Below are 25,709 nucleotides of genomic sequence, written 5' to 3' on the forward strand. Positions count from 1 at the left end.
TTTCCCCCAGTTACTCACAGGTCAAAGCCAGAGAAAATATTAGGGCAAGCTTACCAGTTTACTGCTGTTGGAAGAGGTAGTCCTACTTCTCCTTGCTTCATTTCAGATCGCTGCATATTTGCTCTCTCACTCATGGGCCTTTCACTCGTTACCTGATGAGCCAGTTCAGCTTATTAATGAGGCAGAAAACTATACACTCCATGCACCTCCTACTCCTCCCAATTAGTTTTTTAGCAAATTAATGAGTTTAATTGGCTGAAGAGAGTCCCCATTAATGAAAGAGCTGGTGTAATATATTAAGCGGAAATTCACTGCTGACACTGAGAAAGCAGAGTGTGGGTTTGTTTTTTTTAAGCAGCACCCTAATAGATCAACTGTACTGCCTGACTGCACTGTCAGCAATCTTCTTATCCGCATGCACACCCCATATTATGTAACTGACGTGAGACCTAAAGATGAATAGAAATACATTTTCATTATATCAATGTTGCAGCTTACAATACTAAGTATGTAGTATAAGATGCCTGTTATATATGCTGTTTTATAACTATGAACATTTATTTATGTACACTTGCATGAATGCTGTAATAATGGCACAGTAATATTGTCACCAGGACTATCTAGTAACACTTTTTATTCAGATTTTAAGCAAGATACTAGCAGGATTTTTAAAAAAAACTGAACAGGGTAGTAGTACCTTTTCTGCACATTGTGAAGAAACTTTGACAAGATTTTAGCTTTTTAAAAGTATACAATTACATACTAACCTCCATTTTTATATAAGAAAGGTCCCTTGTATCAACTATCCAAGTCCCAATTGCCATATTTTTCCTTTGCTTCCAAAATACTCAAATTATTAATTTCCTTATCAGCTCCCAGGCTCACTTTACTGAAAACAGATGATTCAGTTAAGAAACCTTTAAGAATTTCTTTGTTTAGACAATTTGGAGTCCAAGAACTTTCCCGTTGATTTCAGTGGGATATTTTGTTTGCTAGCTTTACAGGAGCTGCATGCATTTTTCATCTGTGATTTCCAGTCCTCTTTCCCTGGCTTAGTAAATAGGGGTTTATGAAAATGTTGCTCATTTGGTCTGTTATTGTAATATTCTAGAGAACCTCATAAAAGCCCAGAGCAGTTCTTAGTAGGGTAGTACAGCAGCTTAATCCATTGACCGTTTGTGTTAAAAGCAAGGAAAAAAAAATCTAGCTTTGAGTCAGAGCCTGAATGATTTTTTTTAACTTACATTGGGAGTAAAGGTAACAGTGAAACCCACACGTGATGCTAATTCAGGGGTCACAGAATGTGCATATGATATCAGGTGTACTTTGAGTGATACAGAGCACCACAGGAGGTAATTAGGTGTGACTTATTCTTTCAATTTTATAATCTGACTATCCACCTCATGTGATTTTACCCCCCCCCACTTGTCAAGACTCACACTACTGGCTGCCATCTCCAGTCCCGGCAGCTGGAGAAATCCCATATTTATGCCTCTTTCCCACTCAGTGATCTGGCAACATCAGACGTGGCCAGTCCATGAATTCTTTGATATTATGGCCAGCTGTGCTTGATGAATGGGGTCATGGAGCAGGGATGAAGCAGCAGTACTACTGCCAACATGCATTTCCCTTAATGGAGGTCCCACATTCTAGAAGTGCTTAGTAGGTGGTACACAGCTGCAGTTCAATGTCATAGCACCCACAGTTCAATATAATAGCATCTTCCCTGTCACATTACCCCAGGTGTCAGATGCATCACTCTCACCATATATAAAGAATAACAGTGGGTCTTGCATATGGGAAGGAAAGAAACATGAGGGGTCTACCTCCCAGAGAAAAGTTTGCTTATTTAAATGAGTAAGCAGAGGCTCAAATGCCCCATGTGCTAAAGATTCTATTATGTGACCTATGAAACCCAATTTCCTTCTTCCAAATTAAAATGTGGGGATGGTCACAGAATGGGTGAATATTTTGGGTGGCTCTTCAGCCAGGTTCAGACAATTTATGGCAAGTGAGATTCTAACTCAGATAATTACCAAAGTTACTAGCGCTTATGCTAACTAACTGTTATGTGATGGTGTTACTGGACTGAACCAGCAAGAAAAGGTTTTCATGGAAAAAAAATATCCTCTCTTAGGCTAACAGGAATAGCTGCAAAAATTACACACACCCTTAGGGCAAACAAACTAATTTTTAACTTTATACATCAAGAAATTGCAACAGCTCTAACACCGCAAGATGATAAATCTCCTTGATCTACTTCATGTGCTTCCCTGCTGTGTGCAATGGCTTCTGTCTTATCTTTTTCAGGAAATATGTTTGAGGAGTGATTAATGAAGCATTAATTGTTCTCTGTGAGGATTCACACTGCATTTCATGATTCAAAACACACTGTGGTCAAGTTGCAAACATTGAAAGAGAGGACATGATAGTACAAGCTATACATATGCTTGTCCAGCTTTTAGGATATTTTCGTGTTAGCTGGTGATGTGAATGCTTTCTTGAAAACTATGTATAAATAAAAGTCAGGTTACGTAAAACAAATACCTAAAGTCCTTGCAGTTCTTTATTTCTGTTCTGTGCAACTCTGTGAATGATGTGGTGTGAGATGCCTTAGTAAACCAGACTCATTGAAAGAGATCCTATGACACGGCTGCTTCTAGAAATCTCTCCACAAGATTTCCACCATAAAACCGTGGTCACAGTGGACATATTTGTCATGTTCCCGTATTTGTCAGGTGTCCATTTCTGTCATGTACTAAACAGTTAATAACCTCTCATAGGTTATCATGAAGATTACACAGATAAAAATCACAAGCACAGACTAAAGTTATCAAACAAATCTGTCTTTTACCAGTGTATAAAATCAATGCCTACCATAGTCCTAGGAAAATCTAGGAAATATAGAAATGTAAATGTAAAGAAACCATAAAATTTCTCAGTTTCTTGGACATTGATGTTGACTATCTGCTACAGTTGTCAGACTAAACTCTTCTAACTCTTTCCAAAGACAGGAATTTCAAAATGTTCTCAAGAAAAGCGATACATGGTTCACCTGTTCTTACAGTTACAAAGTTTTCTTGGTACCTAGCCTAGAGCTTGCTTGGAGTAAGTTTCTCATACTAATCTCAGTGAACCTGAAAAACAACTCATCACTGTTTCTATAAGGACCACACATTTTCTTAACTGTTGTATTTAATACTTAGCCTTCTTTTCTTAGGCAGAACAAGGTCATCTTGTTTCAACCTATCCTTACAGATTATCTTTTCTAAATCACGTCCTTGGATTCTTTCCAATTTATTTGTATTTGAGCCTGACTGCAAAAAGAGTATCTCCATTATGTTCATTCACACAGTCATCATAAATAGATTTCAAAGTGAAAATATTTTGCTTGAAATATCACGTTAACTTGTACAACTCCTTTCTCTTTATTGTTTGCTGTTTATGTGTATTCACTGTCTTCTGAATATATTTCTCACATTTGTATTTTTTGGCGCGTGGGTTTTTTGTGTTGGTCTTTTTTCTTTTTTTTAATTTATTTTTTTATTTCCAAGTATTTCACCAATTCAGAAAGATCACTTGGAACTGCAATTCACTCCTGTGTACTTCAATATCTCTTGGTCTCATATTATTCACATATTTTCAAAGTGTGTGCTTTATACTTGATAGACACTTATAATTGTGGAAAGGTACCAGACCTAAGCTGGACTCAGTTCACAGGTTCTCCTAATTGACAACAAGTTACTCATGACTTCTCTGTAACATCTATCTTCCCACTTCATAATAGATAAATCACATTTCTTTTGTTTGGACATGAGAACAGCCCATATGACTATTTAAAAAGAAACCTGATAAAGTAAGATATACCATACCTACTCTCTCTTTCCATATTCTGGATTAATTACTTTTGTGAGAAGGTAACTAGATCGTTGTTATATGATTTGTTGCAGAAACACCCAGAACAGCTGCTTCTTATCACTGTGTTATTCTACAGATGCTCCTATACTGCTTGTCTTGTAATGAGTTAAACAAAGTACTTCTCTTAATACCAGTTTCACTATTTTATGTTTCCTCAACTACCACTTTAGTGTTTTTTTAAGTCTTCTCATACGGTATATCAGCACAGAAAGAGTATGACAGACATGACATATGGCCAAACACTGCTTGAGTGTAAAAAGTGTTCATATGACATTTTTTAAGCTGTATTTTGGAAGAAAATTATATTTTATATGCCTCTCAATGGAAGCACGTTTTCATAAAAGTATAATGGAAATTATAACACATTAAAAAATTTCTTAGCCTCCAAAACTTCCACTGGCAGCTGTGGAAATTCTGGACTGAGGAAACATGATCAGATGCTTTCTCTAATCTCAAAAGATCAAATGTTTGATTTTGGATTCCATTTTCTTCCTTTAACATAAAAAATAAAAATTTACTTAATGGAAATATATAGAAGTTATTCAGCACCCAAGAATACCTCTAAAATCACATAACTGCTAAGCAAAGGCTGCACAGACAAATGAATAAAAGTGCTTGAGTCTTACTTCAATGCCAAATGCTGACTTCAGACTCTTTTACAAGATGTATTATTATTAAAAATTGTATGACTGTTTTCCAAGAACTAATATAAAATTTTTAAAAAGTGTTAAAATTAAGCAAAGAATCTAAAGACATATCTAATCTCTGATATGTTCAAGGAAAACAGCCAGCTTAGAAAACACCACGTGAGCAATCTAGTTGAAAATCTTAAATGCCTTTTTTCTTTCTTCATTAACTACTCTCAAAAGTAGCTACCTCCCTGCAAGGTAGGCACATGCTTCCCCTTGAGCACCGATTCGGTGATGACAGCCCAAGGGTTTAAACCATAAAAAAGAAACTAAGACATAATTAAGTGCTATTTAGTTAGGCCAGTAACATAACCACAACTTTAATAAATGCTTGTGTACAAGCTACAGATTTTTAGTCTGTCCTGACTTCTAAAATATTTTATAAAATATTCTATCACATAAATTATACTCCTTGTATCTTCAGTAAGGTCCTTGTCATTTAATTCTACATCCTTGTTCTAATAAAATACTTTTAAGTAGCTCAGTTCTGTTTACCATTATGATAATTTCACATTTTGCAATAGCTTACAATTTTCCTAAACTGGATAAATTTGTGGGTCAAGGAAATATTTGCTTACAGCTTTTGCAAAATGTAAATATTAGTATAAGACTTTACATTATTTTCTGACATGTTTTGTTCCATAGAGAAAATAAAAACAAAGCTTTTATTCTCATCATATTCTAAAACATTAGTGTAAGTTTTATGATCAATCAAAACTGTAAGAATTCAGGAATATTTGAGAGACTCCATATGTTTAAAAGTAAGTTAACATTTGCAAAATTCTGACTGGAATAGTTTGTTGAAACATGGGCATATTCAGCATCTTGTAGCAATTATTTCTATAGCACAATTGATAAACCTTCATAAAATTACGCACATTATCCAATAAACCATCCTTGACTGAAGAAAAAGTATAAATATAGGCTGAAATATATGTAAGTTTCTATTAATAAATCACTTTTAGAAAGATAAACAATTATACTAATTTGTCTTCCATAAAACATTTAAAAATGAACCCAATATAAATTGGTTCAAATACCATTATGTATAACACTACATTACTACTGCTATTTTGATCTAACTTCATACTCTCACTGTTTGGAGTTCCCCGTTTACTCAAAAAAACCCCCAAAAAACAAAAAGAAAATCACAGTGAATACATTCTTTGGAAAATATTTTTTATTATAAAACGTACAGTATATTGACCTTAATATTATAAAACATAGTAATGTATCAGAGTCTTGTAAAGACCAATAATTTATAAAATGAGACCAAGTTCGTTTCTACTCTTTCTAGTCTCATAGTCAGATTAAAAATATATATAAAATATATAATGAATTATTTGACCATAGCATCCTTAGTAGCTGGCAAATGTTTGTTCATATGTTAAGGTAGCTAACCTCTGCATGTATTTTTATTAAAATAGATCACTCTCATTTGCTAAGTTAGTTTTTGATTTTGAAGAGCTGATAGAAGCATGAACAGAAAGGTTAGTAATCATATTCTATAAGGCTAGGTTATGTAAAGGTGCTGCAGGGTTTAAAGAAAATTATGTTTTACTAAAGCACTTCTATCACTGCAGCTCATTTATTAATAGTTAATACTTCTTTGGTACTTTTAAGGTGCTTGTTAGAACAAGAAATAGTTTTGGACTATTGACAAGAATAGAGTACTTTAGGCCTCAGATGCTATTGGATAGCATGAAAAACCACATTACTCTGTCTTAACAACTTAAAGACCTTTTTCAACTTGTTAGTCTCCTCAGTTCCAGTATGTCTAATGCCTCCTTTTATTGCAGAGACTTACTACCATGTTGAGTACAAAAGCAATACAGATTAATTCCTTTTTTTTCTGCCCTCAGCCTTCCTGGCCTTGTACTTTCCTCATTGCACTCGTTTGGCAGTGACTTGAACACTGGTATCCAGCCAAAGGCATTTGTTTTAGTGTTAGAATATGTGTATGTAGGTTGTTTTCGAATCACTGCCTAGTATATTTTTAGCAATGCATTTATAGAAGCCTGAATCTCTTTGAGTGGACTGCTGGATGACTAATGACCCCTGAGGATGGAGGAATTTGTTTCCATATAGACGGGATTGAGCTCCTGTTGTCAGATGTGATTTATCTGGAAGCTCCCATGTTATTTCTGCTTTAGGAATCCCAATGGCCATGCAGTTCAGTCTGACTGAATTTCCAGGTCTGGCATAAATTACAGGTGCTGGCTCACTGGTGATCCGGGGAGGATAGGCTATCACAATGACAGGCACAGTCATAACAGAAGTGCCATACTCTGTTGACACCTTGCACAGGTAAGTGCCCCTGTCAAATACAGAAGCCTCACGCACCGTCAATGAGCCATTCTCCATCAGGGAAAAGCGACCCACAGCCTGGGGGGCATCCATAACCATCCCATTGGGTAGTGTCCAGGAGATCTGCGCCCGCTGGTTTGGCTGGGTGATGCAATGAAGCTGCAGAGTTTCTCCATTGATGATGCTCACCAGGTTGTTATACTGGTTGCTAATTTCTGGCCTGAGTCCCACCTTCAGGAAGACTACTCGTTCCACATAACCTCCTGGGTTTCTGGCTGTACAGCGGTAAGTCCCAGCATCCCCAGCAGACAGGTTGCTGATGTGTAAGATCCCATCCCTCTTGTGGTAAAATCTGTTCAGGCGACTGCCACTCAGCACTTCAGAGCCATTGGGAAGTATCCAGCTTGTGCTGGGTTTAGGGTTCCCCTGGACTGAGCAGTTCAGGTTGATGGTGTGCCCAGCAATGGCAGTGATCCTTTCACTGACAGGGTCTCTGAAGGAGGGTTTCTCCAAATGGTCTGTGATGAGGAGCTGCACAAGCAGTCTCGCTTCCCCTCCTTCATTCCGCCCAATGCATACGAGCTGCACTGCATCTGTCTGTCTCACCCCTCTGATGTCCAATGTACCGTTGTGATGCACAGTGATCCTGTTCCCATAGTAGGGAGCTGGTAAGATTACTCCTTCTGGGAAAGCCCATAACACCCGTGGAGCAGGGATGCCTTCAGCTTTGCAGTCAATAAGTTTCCGGCTGTCCCTGATGGCTGTCTCCCTCACAGATGTTAATGCACTGAGATGACCATTGATTCTGGGAGGTTGAACGTCAACATGGATCCAAACGATTTTCCTATCTTCTCCAGCACTGTTTCGTGCTACACAGGTATAGTTACCACTGTCAGATCTTTGGGCCTTTTGGATGAGGAGAGTGCCATCCCTATAGATCTGGTATTTGTCAGATAGGGCAGGAATAGGCCTGTTGGTTGGGGAGAGCCAAGTCACTTTGGGAGTGGGTTCTCCTTTGGCTTCACATGCTACTGTGACAACATCGCCATAGGGTACATTAATAATGACATATGTTTTGTTCCTGATGGTTGCAGGCTCAGCCACTACTTTGACCCGCACTTTCATTTCATCCCTCCCAATCTGGTTCTCAGCATAGCAGGTGTAGTCCCCTTCCTCTCTCAATCCGACGTCATTGAAATACAGAGTTCCATTATCAAAGACCACATATCGCTTTGTCCGGCTGCCGCTGTCGTCTGACTGCATGAAGGTGTTGATCATGCTGCCATCTGGGAGACCCCAGGAGATCTCTGGATTTGGCAGACCTGTGGCTACACAGTCAACTTTCAGGTCCCCTCCATACTTGACCTTGTGGTTATTCTCATTCTTATGTTCTATTTTTGCTGGTTTCATCATCACATTCACTTTGAGGACCACGTAGTCATCCCCTATCTTATTGCGGGCCACACACAAATAGTCTCCTGCATCTTTGTCTGTAACTGAATGAACAACCAAAGTCCCATTGCTGAATACCTTGATTCTAGTCTCCAAGGTACTGTAAGGCAAGAAAAAAGAAAGGAACATGAGCTGCAAAATCACATTTTGGGTATTAATTATTGAGTGAAATCAGGAGGGAAAAATCAACAACTCAACAATATTGAAATAAAAGAACAGGATAGGAGCATTGCTATTGTTAGATAATTAGAAGATCCAAAATGTCCAAGACATTCACCACCAAAAAGCAAATGAAAAAAATAATTCTACCCATTTGCAGAAAACAAACAATTCTGTTGCGTTTAATAACTTTAATAGTGTTTTTGATCATTAAACAAACAGTAGATACCAAATTATGGTAGTTTTGACTGTTCTGACTGCATGTAAAGTATTCTATAACATTCAAATATGGGATCTCTGAATGACATGATCCACACAAAGCTATATGAAGCATAACTATGCAGTATGGCATTTGGGTCCTATGCTAAAAACAAATCAAGATGAGGAACTTCCTCCGGCATCGGGTGTAACACATTAAACCTTTAGAGCAGTGGCAAAGAAGAAAAATGTTGCTAAGCTTTGAAACAAAGAAAAAAAAAAATTCCAAGATGCTAAAAAAGCTATTATTCCTTTCCACTTAACTATGGAATCTGTGTATTGTGGTTAAAACCAATTTCCTCAGTAACCACAGTTTTCTCCCTCTAAAGAAGATATCCTGTATTTGAAAAACACATAAAGATCATGAGGGAAAATGAAAAAAAAACACAGTATTTTGTTGCTACTACTATGAGGCATAAAACGAAATCCAGGTTTTGTGCTATCTACAGGCTACCAAAATATATTTTCTGTCAATATGAAAAAATTATGACTACATTCAGCTGTGAAGAAAGTTGTTCACAATTATGCATTTAAAATGCAGTGCGTTTCTCATCTGTTTATAGTGCTCAAAGAATGAGTTATGAATAATTTATAGAGCAGAAACTGTTTTCAGCCAAGTCTTAGGACGGTTATTGTAAGCTTGTAGCAATGATATTTTACTTGATATTGCAAACATCCGCTGGAAGAAAAGATACAAGGACTCCTTGAAACAACATCTCAGCCTTGGCCATATTGACCAACATAACTGGTCTACTCTGGCCTCCAATTGGGAGGTCTGGAGACACACCATCTAAAATGCTGCTGATGCCTTTGAGAAAGCACGCAGGATCACCCTTGAGGAGAAAAGACAACGCAGAAAGATTCGTGCCTTGCAGAATATACCATCTAAGGAGTCTTTCTCCTGTGCCTTTTGCAACTGGACATGCCTGTCTCGTATTGGCCTTTTTAGCCACCAACACGCTTGCAACAAACGTGGATAGAACCCTTCCCAAATCTTCGTTCGCGAAGCCCAGCCATGATGCAAACATCGGACAAGGTATTGTTTTAGGCATTTATATACAACCAAGCTTGCACAGACCTTACTGCGAGGTAACATTTGTTTATACAATGATGTTAAAATGATTCTGCTTTTTTAAATAATTATAAGTTGATTTATTTGCCCTGTATTTACTATGTATAATGATTTGCACAAGAAATAAATTTCAATGATCCTGTTTCTCTCAGGAAAAATCAGGCACCTGTGCAACTATACAGACTAAGAGCATTGGAACAAGCAGTATACAAGTTCTATATCTTTTGCCATTGGACTTTTTACTGCATTTACAAGTGGCTGTAAAAGATAGTGGTAGCTTATCCTAAACATTTGAAGCTAACTTTTTAAGGGTAATACTGCTTTCAAGAAAATTATGCTAAGATATGACTATCTTTTGATAAAATTTCAAATTCTTTCTTAAGGATTGGGTGCCTCATTCAAAACCCACAGAAGTAAAGAATGAAACTTGCACATATATGAGTGGGATTTTGTCTAAGTTCATCTACAGTGTGATTTAGCTGTGACACCTCAAACAGTAATTTACCTGTGTAGGGAATCAATCATCCTTTTGGAAGGCAACCTCCATAATATCCGAGGCCAGGGGTCACCAGAAGCACTACAGTCCAAATGCAGGATGCTGCCATATGTTACATCTGTTCTCTGAGGAGAGGTCCCAGTGATCTTAGCATTAGATGCATACTTCTTCACATGGAGCTGTACTGTTCTCCTGGCAGCTCCCACCATGTTAGCAGCAATGCACTCGTAGGTTCCACTGTCCTTGGGGGACACATTGCGAATATACAGAGTTCCATTGGGAAAAACAAATAAATTCCCATTGACAAACTGAGAAGGTCGGATTTGTGTGCCATCAAAGACCACCCAGCGGATGTTGGGAGAAGGTGCTGCTTTGGCAGTGCAGTGGATGTTGATACTGCTACCAAGGGGCAGGGAAATGTTCTCTTGCTTTTCCTGCTGGATGATGGGGGGTAAGGCTGCAATGTGCAGCCTCACTGCAATGCTGTCAGCTCCTGCAGCATTGCTTGCTATGCATTTGTAAACTCCTCGGTCCGAAAATGTTGCTTGCTTGATAGTCAAGGTTCGATTTTCATTAAGCATTATCCTGCTTTCTGTGGTGGTGACTGTCTGCAAAATCTTCCTATCTGGGAAAACCCATGAAATATGTGGGCTTGGAGTCCCACTAGCCTGACATTCCATTGCTATGGTCTCTCCAAAGTAGACCGTGACATCTCGATAGCGGGAAAGTAAAATTTTGGGCTGGTGGGCTACAACCGTGAGCACAACAATCATTTTATCTATGCCGTGCAGGTTCTGAGCTGTGCACAAATACTGCCCACGATCCTGAAGTTGAACATTTCGGATAAGGAGGGTACCATTTTTCCAGACTTCAAACCTTTGTAACCTGGTGTTGGCTGTCATTGCAGCTCCTGGAAAGGTGAGAAGAAAGAAAGAAACATAAAGTCAAAGAGTTTAAGATGTACACTGTTGCAATGAAAAAGTCTTATGTTTCCCTGGGATACTTTAGGTTTACTCAACACCAATTGCAACTTTAGAGAGGGACATGACATCTTCAGACACTCTCCATAGCTCAAATTAGTCTTTGTTTCTGTTATAGAACTAACCATACTAACTTGGAAACACTGACAGCATGAGAATTTTAAGGCTTTATGCTTTAGGATTCCTCTTAAATCTTTATGTAACTTTTCCTTTTGCACATGAAGATGACACACACAACATTACTTAAGGTAGCAGTGTTAACAAACCCATACTCACAAGTGTTGTCATCATAAATTCTAACTGCTGTGACTAATCAAAATTGGCTGCTACTCATAGCCAAAAATTACTCTTCAAAAAACGAACTCATCAAATGGTAGTAGTTTTCTTTTACTACAAGAAATACTGCAAAGTTATTATTACCTGTAATGATTAGTTGCAACTAGTCACATTTTATCTATAATGACTAAAAGTGACAGAAGGTATTCTTCAGGGTTTTGAACTACTCCTATGATCACGCTGAATTTCTATGCAATAACTTAAGTATTTGTACCCTTACAAACCATGTGGAAAAACACATTTTTCTCTGTCTTACCTGTAGATACTTTGGTCCAAGTAATAAAAGGCTTGGGTTCACCAACTGCATCACAAGGGATAAAAGCATCTGTTTCAGCAAGGATGGATATGCTCTGAGACCCTTTTGTGATAATCTTAGGTCTTTCTCCATGTATCCTGAAATTAGTGGAAGACTGAATTACAGTCGAATTCTGTGGAATAATGCCTCCCACATAAGGCACAGATGGAAATTTTTGATGATGATGATGGACATTTTTTAAAGGATGATCTGTAGTGGATATCTGTGGTTTTGTGCGCTGAGGGGGAAAGACTGGAGGTGGTAATGTGGTTGTTGTTGCATGTGGCATTGGAGGCAATGGCATAGCTGAAGCTTTCTGCACTGTAATCCTAGTAGGGAAGACCTGAGAGACCTTCTTCTCATTTGTGTCTTTTGGGACAAGTTCACTAGGGACGTCTGGTTTAGGGTGCATACTTAAGTGAGGGAATATCCTTGTTCTGTTGAAAAGGAATGGTATTCTGGAACTGGGATAATAGGGAATCCCTTGACTTGGTAGTCTCCCTGCTGTGCCTCTGTTATCTGGAACATAGTTATTTCCAAAAAATCTTGAATTAATATTGTATCTGTTCTGTCCCTGACTAATGAACTTGCTTTCAGTGAATGGATTTGTTTTGTGAAACGGAGAGGCTTGTGTTGGGGTAGTTGTTTCTCTCTGAGAGGCCAAAGTTTTCTTGTCTTGGACAGTATGTGCTGCATATGCTGTTATCTCTGGTTTGTTTGTGTAGTGAAGAGGCTGATGTGTTATAAAATAGCGAAATGGACCCTGTGTTACAGGAAGCTTCACTGTGCCTCTTACTGGAATGTGCTTTGGAGGAACAACAGGTAGTCTTTGGTTTAAGCTTGGTATCATTCCAGCAGGTGGATAGGGAAGATTTGGATTTAGCAGTAAACTGTTGTTTGATTTGCTACTATATAACTCTTTGAATTGATCCTCTTTTGACTGTATGCTAATCCTGTTTTGGTTAGAGGAAGGAGTAGGGTGAACACTCTGTCTTGAGCTTATCACCATTTTGTCACCACCTGCTCCTGGGAACCTTTCTTGATTGAAGGCATTAGTTTCCTTGGTGGTGTAATGAAGAGCACGACGTGAAGTGCTTGAAATGGAAGGAGGAAGAGTGGCAAGTTTTATAAATGGAATAAAGGCAGTGGATGTAATTGGAGGCTTTTCAGTTGTCTGCAAATGATGAAACATATGTGACACAGCTTCCTTTTTATCCAAGGTAGACGGCTTTGTCCCAGCCTGAAAAGCAATGGATTTCTTTGTCTCTCTAAGTGGAAAAGTCTGAGTTTCTGCTGTGCTGCAGGAGGAGGACAAAGTAATTATCTCATGTTGCTGAGATGGCTCAGTTTTTGCTGGTGTTTCTGTGGGCTTCCATGGCTCCTTTGAAACTGAGATGTCCTTAAAAACTTTGACTGTGCCAACAGGAATATTTAAGTCAGTCATAGTGGGATGTATCAGCTGGAACGTTCCAGCAGTTGTTTCATCAACCACAACTTCTGAGTCAAACAGTTTAGGCTCTTCCTGAGATGTTGGGTTTGTAGGTAATATCAAGCTGTTCCTATGTGCAGAAGTTGTTGTGCTTGATTGTTCTGCCTTACTATCCATAGCTTTAGAATCTGCTTTCATGTCCTTCTCCTCAGATACATTGTCTAATGAGTGGTATGCTGGCACTTCACTTTGCTCTGGTACAAGAGGTACACTTGATTCTTTCGTGGGAAGTGCATCATGTACAACATATGATGTTAAAATTGTGAAGGGTGCAGTCACTGGAAGTGCTGAGGTTTCAGGAGTAGTAGAGTGTGTCACATGTTTAGTTTCAGGTGGAGAAGCAGTAGCCCTAAAGGAGGAAGTTGTAACCATGTCTCTGATTTTGGGCATTTTCTCAGCCAGATCAAGAACTAATGAAGGAGTGGATTCCATATGCTCCTCTTTCTTAGCCTGTATTTTGGCATTGTTTTTACGATCAGGACTTTCAAGAGTTGCGGAAGAAGTTCTGGTCACAGCTTCAACTTCAGGTGTCCTTGGAACGACAGGTATTGCCTCAGTGGTTAAAACAACAGGGGGCAAAGGCCTTGGTCTTTGTCGGATTCTGTTTAGCCTCAGTCTCCTTCTCCCATAAGGCCTTTTTCTACCATGCTGAGTAATAAGTGAGGGCGTGGTCTTTCTATATGGAACTGTTGTGGTGGCCACAGTGGTCAGTCTACTGATGGAAGCAGCATTTTTTATCCCCTCTGCTATTTTATGAAGAGCATTAGCACTATGCAAAATGACCACGGGATCTGTTTTTGAAGTAGCCAGGTTTCTATGTTCTTGTGCCTGAGAATTGTCTGCATAACTGCTGGACATGCTTTCTTGAGTCACTGTATTCCTGTGGGTCTCGGGTTCTTCTTTGCTCTGGACCTTGATGGATGTGAAAGCAGGAAAACTTGTACTTAAGTCTGCCATTTTCATCTGACCTGTGGATGTTTCTTTGTGCTGGTATCTTGAGTCATTGCTCTCCTCTGTAACAAATGGTGAAGCAGATGAAGAAATGGTAGTAGTACCTAGAGAATCTGTTAGGATGATCTTGTCCAACTGAGGTGGTGTTAAAATTAGGGTGTCAACACTCATTGGGTCCACTTTATTTAACTTCATGCTTGACTCCAAGACACTGTGAAGATCCACAGTCTGAGATTCAGCTAGGAGAGTAGCATCAAGTGGTAGCTCAGCAAAAGCAGAATTTTCTTCAGATACAGAAGTTCTATGAGCAGTTTCCACTGTGAATGAACTGCTCTGAATATTGGGAATGTTTGTCACAATTTGTCTGGTTAGAGGTTCTTCAGTGAAAGCATGTACATTTTCTTTGACTACAGCTGAATCATCAGTCCTGACATCAAGATGCTGCTTGCCATGGGGTTGCAAAGTTGCAGAGACAGGAGTCAAATATGGACCTGATACAGCAATTCCTACAGTGTCTATACTTGCAGGTGTTTCTAAAGTGCTGTGGTTGGAGAATGGTTCAGTTTCTGACCTCATTAATATGGACTGGACTGAAAATGCTTCTGTGTTGTGTGAAACAGTGACTGAGAATGGCTCATCTTCACCCACAGGTGATGCATCAGCCGAAGAGTCTACCATATCAGCTGCTGTCTCTGAAGGTGGAGGGTTGGCTGCCAGATGAGGGACTGGAGTAGTGTTCTGCATGATTGATGGCAGTGCAGTTGTTACAGAAATGGTTGTAGCTGTTGTTGTTCTAGGAAGATTCTTCCCACGGACCTTTGCCAAAATGTCAGCCCAATGCTGTGGATTAATCTGCTTGCTTGCCACATTAATTCTCCTTCGAGATTCAAATACTCTCCGGCCTTCTGCAATGTTGCTGTCTTGGGTTCTATCTGTACTTTTCCAGATTTTCATTTTCCTTCTGCCTTTCTTCCCCTTTTTAATTTGACTCTCTGGCACCTGGTCACTTTTTTGTTTAAAAGGTATTTCCCAGTCTTTTAGGTGGTTCTTTCTTCGTAGGAAGTCCTCCACTCCCCCTGCCCCTGATCCCTCTCCATCCTCTATGACCTGCCCTCTTGTTTTTGACAAACGCTTTGAGGCTGGACGCTTTTTTAGTTTTATTCGTTTAAATGACCTGTCAGACACCATTTTATTTACTGTGACCCTTACAACAAATTGATCTGACCCCTGCACGTTGACAGCCACACATCTGTAATGGCCACTATCACTGACATGGCTTCTTGGAATAAGTAAAGTACCATTATGCAGCATATAGCCTTTTGAAGAGTTTGATAAATCATTGAGTACTTGACTGTTTGGAAGAATCCAACTCAACTGTGGGTCTGGGATGCCAACTGCATTGCACGGTAAAACTATTGGGTCTCCAACATTTTTTTCAACTCTCACTACATCTGAATCAGCTGCCTGAATAGCTGGAGGCTGCACTAGAAGTCTGTAAGCCATTATGTCCACATCATCTCTAACTTGGGCGATGCAGTGGTACACACCTCCATCAGTGTAACTCACTGCTTTCATGATTAGTTGGCCGCTACTGAGAATGGAAAACCTACTGTCTTTCTGATTAAATGGTGCCTGCAGTTTAGTTCCATCTGGAAAGAGCCACTGAATGGAGGGGCTCTCAGAAGCTTTCACATTGCAGCTCAGCTGACACTCTGACCCTTCCACCACACTCTGTGCTGTCCTTGTGCTCTGGTTTTGCTCTATCATCACCCAGTTCCTCTGCTGCCTGGTGTTTTTGGTATGAATTGTCTGAGAAAACACAGTAAAAAAAGACAGCACCACTTTTTTCCCTGTACTCTGGCGCCGATTTAATTGGATATTTATAAGAGGTTGCATAACCCAGGAAGGCTCAGCCACTATTTGAGCTTTTACACCTGTGTAGTAAAGAGCATCATAATCTGAGCCTTGCCTGTACTGATAGCTTATTTTAGGCTCCTTTCTGAGCATAATTTCCCTCTCTAATTTGACAGGTACTTCACTGTAATAAGCTATAAGCTTCCATAGTTTTTCATAGTTTTCTCGATTCATGGGACATTCAAAATCCAGTGATATTGTAGCATTTATATCTATCTCCTGAGTCTGGATTTGATTCCACTGAATTTTGGTAGAACCTGTCGGTTTTTCGATTTCACAGTTCAGGTGGACTATATTGCCATGCTCATCAGTCATATTTAGCTCAATGTTCCATGGAGAGGACTGAAGTTCTTCCAGAGGGAGTTCGTAACTGTCACCATCTTCTTCATCTTGAGTGCTGCTATTTTGCCTCAGTGAGGACTGAATGACAGGCTTCCTACAAGAAATATCTTTCAAGTTTTGAATATCTTCTTTCTGCAGTTGTTTTGGGCTGCTGCACTTAGGACAGAGCTGTCCCCCTTCATAGGCTTTGTCCTTTTTGCATTTTAAAACACCTGCAAGAAAAAAAAAGGAAGAAAGAAAATAAAACAGGAAACAAAAGATAAATAAGCTGAAAAACTCTGTTCTAAGCTTAGAGAACTCTCAAAACTGTGAAATGAACTTCATGAGGAATGCATTATGTCATATGACACATAAAGCAAAACTTTTAGAATGGTGAGCCTTAGTTTTACAGCTGATTGGGCACCTGATTCTCAATCTGACCATGATTTCTTCTGACTTTATTGAGAGGATTGAGTACTCCGTCCTTCTGCAACTTAGATTCACTCCCTCTGAATAAAATGCCTAGAAACTGAAGTGTGCATAGCAACATTTTATGAGTCTGTAAAAAACTACTCTGTGTCCAAAAGTCTGCACCTGTACAATGACAGCCTAACTACCTAACTTGTGGATCTAATGTGAAGAGGACTGGGTCCTTTCAGCTTTCAAAAATGTAGCATTTACTTGAGAAATGCTGGACTTCCCACTAAATAATCCAGGAAGCTTTTTATTTTTCTCTATTACTTAACAACAGTATTGGCAATACACAAAACATTCTACTGTAGCTACTGAAATGGGCTGACTAGTTCTTGAATGTACAAGCTATTTATCAGCAGCAAGAAAAACCAAACCAAGTGCCATTTCTTCCCTAACCTCTGAAATAACTCTAAACTCTGTAATGATACAAAAAGCTTAATCAGAGAAGGAAAGCTAAACCAGGAAATTATAGCCTTGACTCCTCTCTTCTGTCAATGCCAGAGAGACTCTTGTCTGCAAAGTAAAAGTCATATTTTTATTAAATTGTTCTGCTCACTAGAAAGTGAAATGTCACCTTACGTATTTAGTTTGGAAACATATTGCAAATTAAATGTATTCCAGTTATTCTAGGAATAAGTATCATCCTGAGGAATGAGGGATCTTTGAATGAATGAACAATATACTGGTTGTTATAAGGCAAAATGCCAGGAAAAGGGAAATGCATGGCAAATTTTCATACTGTTTTTTGCTTGAAAAGTATATGCTTTGCTAGTCTGACAAATCAATTTTCTTGAAAAGTTCTTACAAATGGAGTATTTAAGTGAACAAGTTTATCACTTGCAGATTCAAATAGGATGTTTCAACGATAAGGAAAAACTGGCCCACAATCAACTTGGCAGTGGCCACGTTGGTCTGAAGAACTTTAATAATTCTTTCTGTATTATTATTCCCAAAGCAGTTAATGGTATAGTTATATAAAGATACAAAATCTGTCATACATGAAAACAGAATGGATAAATCCTTCCTCCTTCCAGTAATCACTACTGTTTTAGTGTAATAAAAATGCTAACAAGCCAACACTGCACATGGAAGGAAAGTTAATCTAATACTTCATTGTTATAACTTACAGAGCAACTTAAGCACACTTATTACACACACAGATATATGATTTGGATCAAGGAGAGTATGTAAGAATATTATAATGTAAGCTAGCGAAATAAACACCCTTAAAAGTACTGTCCTACAGCTAAGTGCAAAACTGCAATGAGTTACATATTCTAAGATGACAAGACCCAGCACCATTCACCATACATGCTACAAATCATTATGTAAACCTTGTGACTCCATCACTTATTTGAGACATCTTCAGTTACAATTAAATGTCAATTCCCTCTTAATATTTTAGCAGTAGCTCCGGTGTAACACCACTCCCTCTGGCCTACTACAGTGAGTACTTAGCTACCTAAGATGGGACACTGCTGAACTGAGATGCCCAAACTGAAAACTGATGCTCAAAGTCCCCCTCATTTAGTGTATTCCAGATAAAGAGGCATTACAAAACTGTCTTTGTTTGCCTCTGCACATGACCAAAAGTGTTCCAGCCTAAGCACCATGATACTTGTCTCCTATTGAAGTCCGAATGAAGATAGACTAGTTATTTTATGAAAAAACTGCAGGATTTAAAATACTTAAATAGATTGTAAATACTTGAAAATACTTCAAATAGATTTGCTCCATCATAAAAGGAATTTGTGGTAAAGGAAGAAACATAGACAGGCGTGAAGGATGCATACTACATAACAACCTTAATGTTAATAGCATCCAGGTTAGAGGACTTAACCAGGAATTTGTTAACTGAATTCCATTCCTTCCTTAGATAAACACGTTCAAATCCAATGTTACCACCTTCCATTAGAGCTTTGTTGGTTGAGGACAATTGCCAGCCCTTGGTCTAAAGTGTACTGCTGTGCAAATGACCACAGTAAAAGGTTATATCTATTTCCTCCTTCTAATTATAAACTTCACTACCACTTTTGCCATTCCAAATGTAATGGCTAATGTCTTTGGTGTTGAATACATATTTTTAGCTAGTGACACACAACTGCCTTCTTTTTACACTGTTTTTTAAATATATGCATTTACTGAACATTAACAGAAAGTATTACTGCAGATAGACATCACGGTGTTAGTAATACTCAGGAAATAACAAAACCATCCACATGCAGAACAGGAAAAATAAAATCTAACAATATGAGTTCAATAGACATTGGTAGCTTTGGGTCCTACCTCCAGAAACTTCATTCCATTCAAGAAGCCACTTTAAACTGCAATCACAGGCCCATGGATTCCCATGAAGGTAAAGATTTTCCAGCAGTGGCATGCCTTGAAACATCCCTGCAGGCAAGGTCCTAAGAGCATTTTCAGATAGGTAGAGATGTCTTACTGTTGACAGTTTGAAATAATCAAGGACCATAAATGTTGAAAAGGTGTTGGGGTGAAGCTGCTGGAGCAAATTTCCTTCTAAATGAACCAGTCTCAGAGAAGTTAATCCATTAAAAGCATTTGGATGAATAAACTCAATTCTGTTGTGGTCCATGTGCAGTCTCATTAAGCTTGAAAGTCCTTGGAGAGTTTGGCCAGTTATGGCTTTCAATTTATTGTAACTAATTTTGAAAACCTAAAAGAAAAAAAAGGAACCAGAGATTAATATTTTTTTTAATCTAAATCTAAACAGGATAGCAAGTAATCAAGAACAAATTTTACTCCCACATTCAAATCTTTTGCATCGCTGAAAAATGATATGCTGGTCAAAGAGGTACTTGGCATTATCAAGTATTACATAGGTATAGTTATAGATCTCCCATGTATTTTGGAGGAAAATGGTATCTTAATAATCCTAAAAAGGCACTATAAAATACATTTATTTTTGTTTTCTTTTATTCACAGAGGTTAGATTTTTTTAAATTTAGGAAGACCTAAGCATTACCTGTAGAGATATGAGATCTTTCAAAGCACCATTAGGTATATTTTGAATGTCATTTCCATGTATCATGAGCAATTCCAATTTTGTAAGTCCTGCAAAGGAGTTTTCGTATATAGACTGTATACTGTTAAACCTGGGAAAAAAATCACATGTGCAGTTACATTTTATACACTGACTGTCACAGACTGCAAATGTAAAATTAGTACAACCTAACTTTCAGGAAAAATTGGAGGCACCTTAATGCACTGTCAAGGGGCCAGAAGTTATTGCAAGATTTTTACAAGGCCAAGTATACTTAGTTCATGTTTACATTAAGATTTCTTTTAACTCAATTTGTGGCACTTTAGCCATAATTTAGGAGTGAAAGTAATAAATAGGCGTTTTAGTTCTAATAGTTGTATGTTTTTCCATGCAGCTCAGTTTATGGAATGGTAATAAGTTAGTGGCCTGTAGCCAAAACATGAGGCTATGGAGCCTGGCAAACTAGACAGGCTGCAGTGTTGCCAAAGCAGCATCTAACAATAAATGAATAAGGATTTGGAGTGAACATTAAAAATGGATATCTCCCAAATAGCAGGAGAAGCAGTAAGTCACATCCTGCTTCACCTACTGTTACAACATGCCATTGGCTACACCAATTATTACGTAAGACCTAGGAAATGACCTTCCAATTACATAATTTGAGTCTAGAGACTCCTCTTAGATAAGGAATACAGAAAATCTACTTTTTGAAAATAATTTAATTTCACTTTGGACAAGCAAATCAGGATTTGCCAATGTGGAGGCGTTAGGTTTGGTGGCCTAGCTCTACATTTGTGTTTTTCCTATGTATATATGTAACATATTATCTAATCTGGGCATGAAGTCTCTAAACTAAGGACAGAATTTTAAAGATTTTTTCAATTATTTAGTATTTTCTAGAAGGTAAGGGAAGAGACAGTGACAAATTAAAATACTTTGAATATGGAGGAAATACTTTTGGTTCCTCATCATGTTATCTATCTAAAGATTCCTAATCTGCTAAAAATTTAGACTACTGTTTTGATATTTTTAGTCCTTCTGCAGCTTAACTAGGCATATAGCAGGCATCCTATTAAAATTCCTTATTTCAAAATCATAACTTCTAAAAAGTATGAGCTCATCTAAATAAAATTTTTTTCTAAATTATTTCTAAATTATTAGAAAAATAATCTTCACCTCCTAAATATATAGCACTGAAAACAGAAATATGGTAAAAGCTCTCTTTCAAAATGGAACAAGTGCTACAACAGTCAGTTAAGACTGTTTCTTCATGGGAAAGGACACAACTCAGAAAATTTCATTTGTAGTGATGAAATACAAAGACAGGAAAGGGCTTTGATGCTACCAGTATCAACTAATGTACTTACAGACCAAACACCTTTGTAACTTACAAGCCTACATCCCATTTTCAAAAGTAATTTAGGGTTAAAATTTACCATAAAATGTTGATGTATGGAGGAGAGCTGACTGTAAATATGTGTCAGTTTGAACATGGGGGAAGAGGGAATCATATTTTACTCAAAAATGGCATTAAAGTACATATTGCTCTAATATAGATTTACTAAGTACAAGAGCATTTTGAAACTAAAATTAGGCTTTAGGTGGATAAAATCTTGATGGATAGAAATTTTAACTACGGAGAAGTAAAAAACCTCAAGTTCCCTACTGTCAGTCACTCCATGATTAGTTGCAGCTTATAGGACTTGAGGTTGTCAGAGTGAGTTCACACTGGATAGTAGGGCAGCCCTGGTAACAAGCAGAAGAGGACTGTGACTTCTGCACCATTTCATGTCACAAAATGACCCTACATAGTACTTTTGATATATGAAACCTACCAACTATCCCTGCCTTCTTGTCTCAAAATCTGACAGATGTGAGCTGGCAATACCCTGGCAGAGGAAAATGAATTGAAGCCTGAACAATCTCTCCCCAAAATATTAGTGTCTGCTTATATTGCATTTAGTTCCTTGAAGAAAAAAAAAAACCAAAACAAAAAACCACAACAACAAACCCACAAATCCAAAGGCAATGGAATAGCTTTGTTTTTACTGTATTCATTTAAGATATGCTATATATCTCATTGTAGTATATATTCTACCTGGCTACATTATAGAATTTTACTCCAATGTTTTTTTACATTGGCTATAAAATTCAGCATTTAGTAGAAATCCCATAGTAGGTTTAATTCAATATATTTTATACACTGTAAAAGACTAAAAGTCCTATTTGCCAAAAAAAGAATTTACACCATGGTATAAATATTTATTTGAAATGAATAGTAACTTTTATTTGAAACATAAAGGCTAAGTTAAAACTATCTCCATGCCAGCAACTGCAGCATTTGAAATACAGCACGCCAGCAAGTCCCTACCCATCTCTGCAACTCTACATAAAAACTACACGCAGAGATCCCGACTCGCCACATGTGTGCGAAGCACTCCGGGCTTCCACACCAAGAACATAAAACTGTTTGCTCCAAGCTGCCATACAAACCCAAAGTTGATTCTTTCCACATGTTTAGCGATCCGTGCCGGCACAGCTGCCAGGGAGCGGAAGGTGCAGTGGACCTCGGTGGGGAGGTAGCAAGCGCAGGGTTGGGGGCAGCCCAGGGTGCCCGCTGGCAGCCCCAGCCCCAGTAGCAGCACCATGGACAGCGCTCCAGCTGCCACCCGATCCCCCATCTTGTCGCCTCCCCTTGCCTGGCTCCTCCTGGGTGGTTCCGGGGTCGGGGAGAAGACAAGAGAGAAGAAACAATGATTTTTTTTAAATCCTTTTAAAAAGTTGTATATATCTAGCAGTGACCTGCCTTGTCCAGAAGGTCTGTAGACAATCAAGGCCAAGTTCAGTTGGAAACTGGTTTTCTTACTTCCATGTCCTTTTCTACTTCAGTGTTAACTTTTCCCCCATAAATCACTTCCACTAAATACCTATTCTAGCAAAGTTAAGCTGTCTCCCTATGGTAATAAATTTTGTAGGCTTATTCTGTACACCAATGGTAGTATCCATCTCACCTAACAACTAGAAAAATTTAAGGGAAGTATCTAGCCCAAGTAAACTACTGTGGCTCCCTCTACAGTCATGGAAAGAAAAAAAAACAAACAAATATTCACTTGAAGATGAATAATATCAGTTATCTACCTGATCAGATAACTAGAAATAGTACAACTGAGCTTCATGAAGTCCCTAATTAGCAAACTCACCTAGCCTAGCTGCCTAATTTTTAGGCAGGCTACTAACTTTCAGCAGGGTAAAATGTGGCTGAATGAACTTCATTCATAATATATATGTGGGATATGGTATCACTGAGAAAGAAAATGAAAGTAAGAATTGGTTGGCCATAGATCGAGACTCTGTCATCCTTTGTCGTGCATTACTGTGTGATGTTGGATGTACTCTTAGATTGCAATCTTAACCAAACAGGAATTATGAATGATCAGAACTGATAAAACTGGACAATTTACCTAGAACTGAAAGCACAGACCTCAGGAAAAGTTTATACTTATAATTATAAAAAAACCTGAACTCAGGTTCAGGTTTTTGGAACTGTGTGTTGAAATGCCATGGAGTCATTTAAAGAAGCAGTGTGCAAATAACAGACAAGAAAACCTAACTGTTACAAACCTCGAGTACTAGTAATTTTTGAAAATAACTTATGTATTGTCTTATTACAGGTTAAGCACCCTAACTTTGGAGAAAGCAGTTTGAAACATCCCTATTCTTATTCCTACCACCAGAAGAATTTTAAAGTTTTTCAGATTACAGTCATACAAGAATATAGGCTACTACAAGTAACAAAAATTTAATATTCCTGCTTTTGTACAACACCGTGACAACGACAGAAAGGCATTCACTTCTATCAGCTATTAATAGCTCCATTAGTTATTTGCTTTTAGTATAAAAGTCAGAATTTCTCAGATCTGTGAGCAACGAGATGCACATTTTTTTCCTAAGACCATCATGTGCAAACCATTACAGTTCAAAGGAGAGGCTCACTGGGATGAAGAGGTTTTCCAAATATCTGTGGTCAAGTTAATGAAACGTTTAGCATTCTTTACAAGACAAATAGCTTTTAATTTGTTCAAGAATTTTCAGGTGCTGTTTTCCTTATGTTGTCCTTAATGGAAAGGAAACTCCCTCTAAAAAGCAGCCTACCCGTTTCAATTCCTTTTCAGAAGGGTCTCTTACAGGACTTGCGCACTTAGGTGAAAAGGAAACTGCAGTGAGGGGCTGGAGGAAGGCTGACCAGAGGGACCCACCATGCTTTGTCCGGGTAACACACAAAGGCTGCCGAGAGCAGCCCCTCAGCGCCGCCGCTCCGGGATCCGGCAGTGATCGCGGACCGGCTGCCCCGCCCGCCCCGACACCAGGGGGCGCTCTCGAGCGCGCCGCCCGCACCCCCGCCATTGGCTGCTTCCACCTCCAGGCGCCGCGTTCCAGCCAATAGGCTGCAGCCCCGCCCCGATGGGCGGGGCTGGGCACGGGGCGGGGCCCACGGGCTCCTGGCGGGGCGGAGGCGGTGGCCGGTTCGTGCGCCAGCCGGGCTGTGGGGAGGAGGCTACGGGGGAGCCACATTCCCCCCTGCCTCCGTGTTCCTTTCTGCCGTACCGGAGGACAGATGCTTCCCATTAGGGAAGAATGTCCCCGCCGGGCCGGGCGACGAGAGCGGACGGGCTGAGGGCGGGCGCCGACACACGGCGGCACGGCCCGCGGGACGCTCGACTGCCGCCAGCCGGGCGGCCGCGCAGCCCACCCGCTCCGCCGCTCCTCCGCAGTCCTGCGGGGGAACCCCGAAACCCACCCCACGGCACCCCGACCGGCTGTGCGCTGCCCCTTACCTGCGGCCGGGCGCGGCGGTCCGGGCAGGCGCCGCCCGATGCTCCAGTGGGCTGCGGGCGGCCGGCGGCGCGGGGCCGGCGCTCACCTGGCCCCCGGCCTCCCCTCCGGCACCGGCCCGCCGAGGCTCATCGCTGCCCGCGGCGGCCCGCCCCGACGCTGCTTTAGGACTCCTCATAGCCCATCATCCTGCGGGATCAGCCGCCGCGATCGAGTCCCCCGAACAAGCATAAGCGATGCGCGGCAGCCGGGCAGGCACCGCCGGGGGCTGGTTTTTACTGGCTGCTCTTGGGTTCGAGCCTCGCCTTCTCTGGGTGTCCCACGCCGCCGCCGCAAGTCGGGGCGCCGCAATCCCTCAGCCCCGGCGGGCGCCCAGCGCGTCGCTCCGGTAGCTCCGCGGGCCTGCGGGCAGGCGGGCGATGCCGGCGAGTCCCCGCCACCGGACGGGCTGCCTGGGCGCGCAGGTCTTCCCGCGACGGCAGCCGCCCGGAGCAGGCATGGGGACGAGGAACGCGGGGCGCCGGGACTCCGCCACTCCGCCCGCCTCCCCGCGCCGGGCGCTGTGCAGGGGAGGGCGCGGCGCAGCGGCTCCTCTTGCAGGGTGGGCGGCCCCTCCGGGGAGGGGGGGGCGGCTGCGGGCGGGCCCGCGCCGGGGGGCGGAGGGCGGTGGGTGAAGGAGGCTCCGGAGCCGGCGGAGTGGGGGGCCGCGGGAAGCCGAGGCCACGCGTGGGTCCGAGCCCTGAAGCTGTCGGAAAGTTTGT

At 40.3% G+C, this 25,709-nt stretch overlaps 1 protein-coding gene across 2 annotated transcripts; it reads right to left on the reverse strand.

Moving 5' to 3' along the window:
* Positions 1-5,780: 5,780 nt before the first annotated feature.
* MXRA5 (matrix remodeling associated 5) lies at positions 5,781-25,039 on the reverse strand. 2 transcript variants are annotated; one of them, XM_027675115.1, is made up of 7 exons: positions 24,951-25,039; positions 22,609-22,824; positions 20,098-20,227; positions 19,398-19,788; positions 11,924-16,870; positions 10,361-11,261; positions 5,781-8,466 (listed from the first exon to the last, which is right to left on the reverse strand). In XM_027675115.1, exons 2-7 carry the CDS (start codon positions 22,794-22,796, stop codon positions 6,555-6,557), a joined length of 8,469 nt encoding a protein of 2,822 aa, XP_027530916.1. In that variant the 5' UTR covers positions 22,797-22,824; positions 24,951-25,039; the 3' UTR covers positions 5,781-6,554. The 2 variants fall into 2 exon arrangements, with proteins under 2 accessions (XP_027530916.1, XP_027530915.1); XM_027675114.1 differs by lacking the exon at positions 24,951-25,039 and adding an exon at positions 24,372-24,467.
* Between the last annotated feature and the right edge of the window lie 670 nt (positions 25,040-25,709).

The sequence above is a fragment of the Neopelma chrysocephalum genome, unplaced genomic scaffold, assembly GCF_003984885.1.
Source record: "Neopelma chrysocephalum unplaced genomic scaffold, ASM398488v2 Primary Assembly neopelma1_25, whole genome shotgun sequence".
NCBI lineage: Eukaryota > Metazoa > Chordata > Aves > Passeriformes > Pipridae > Neopelma > Neopelma chrysocephalum.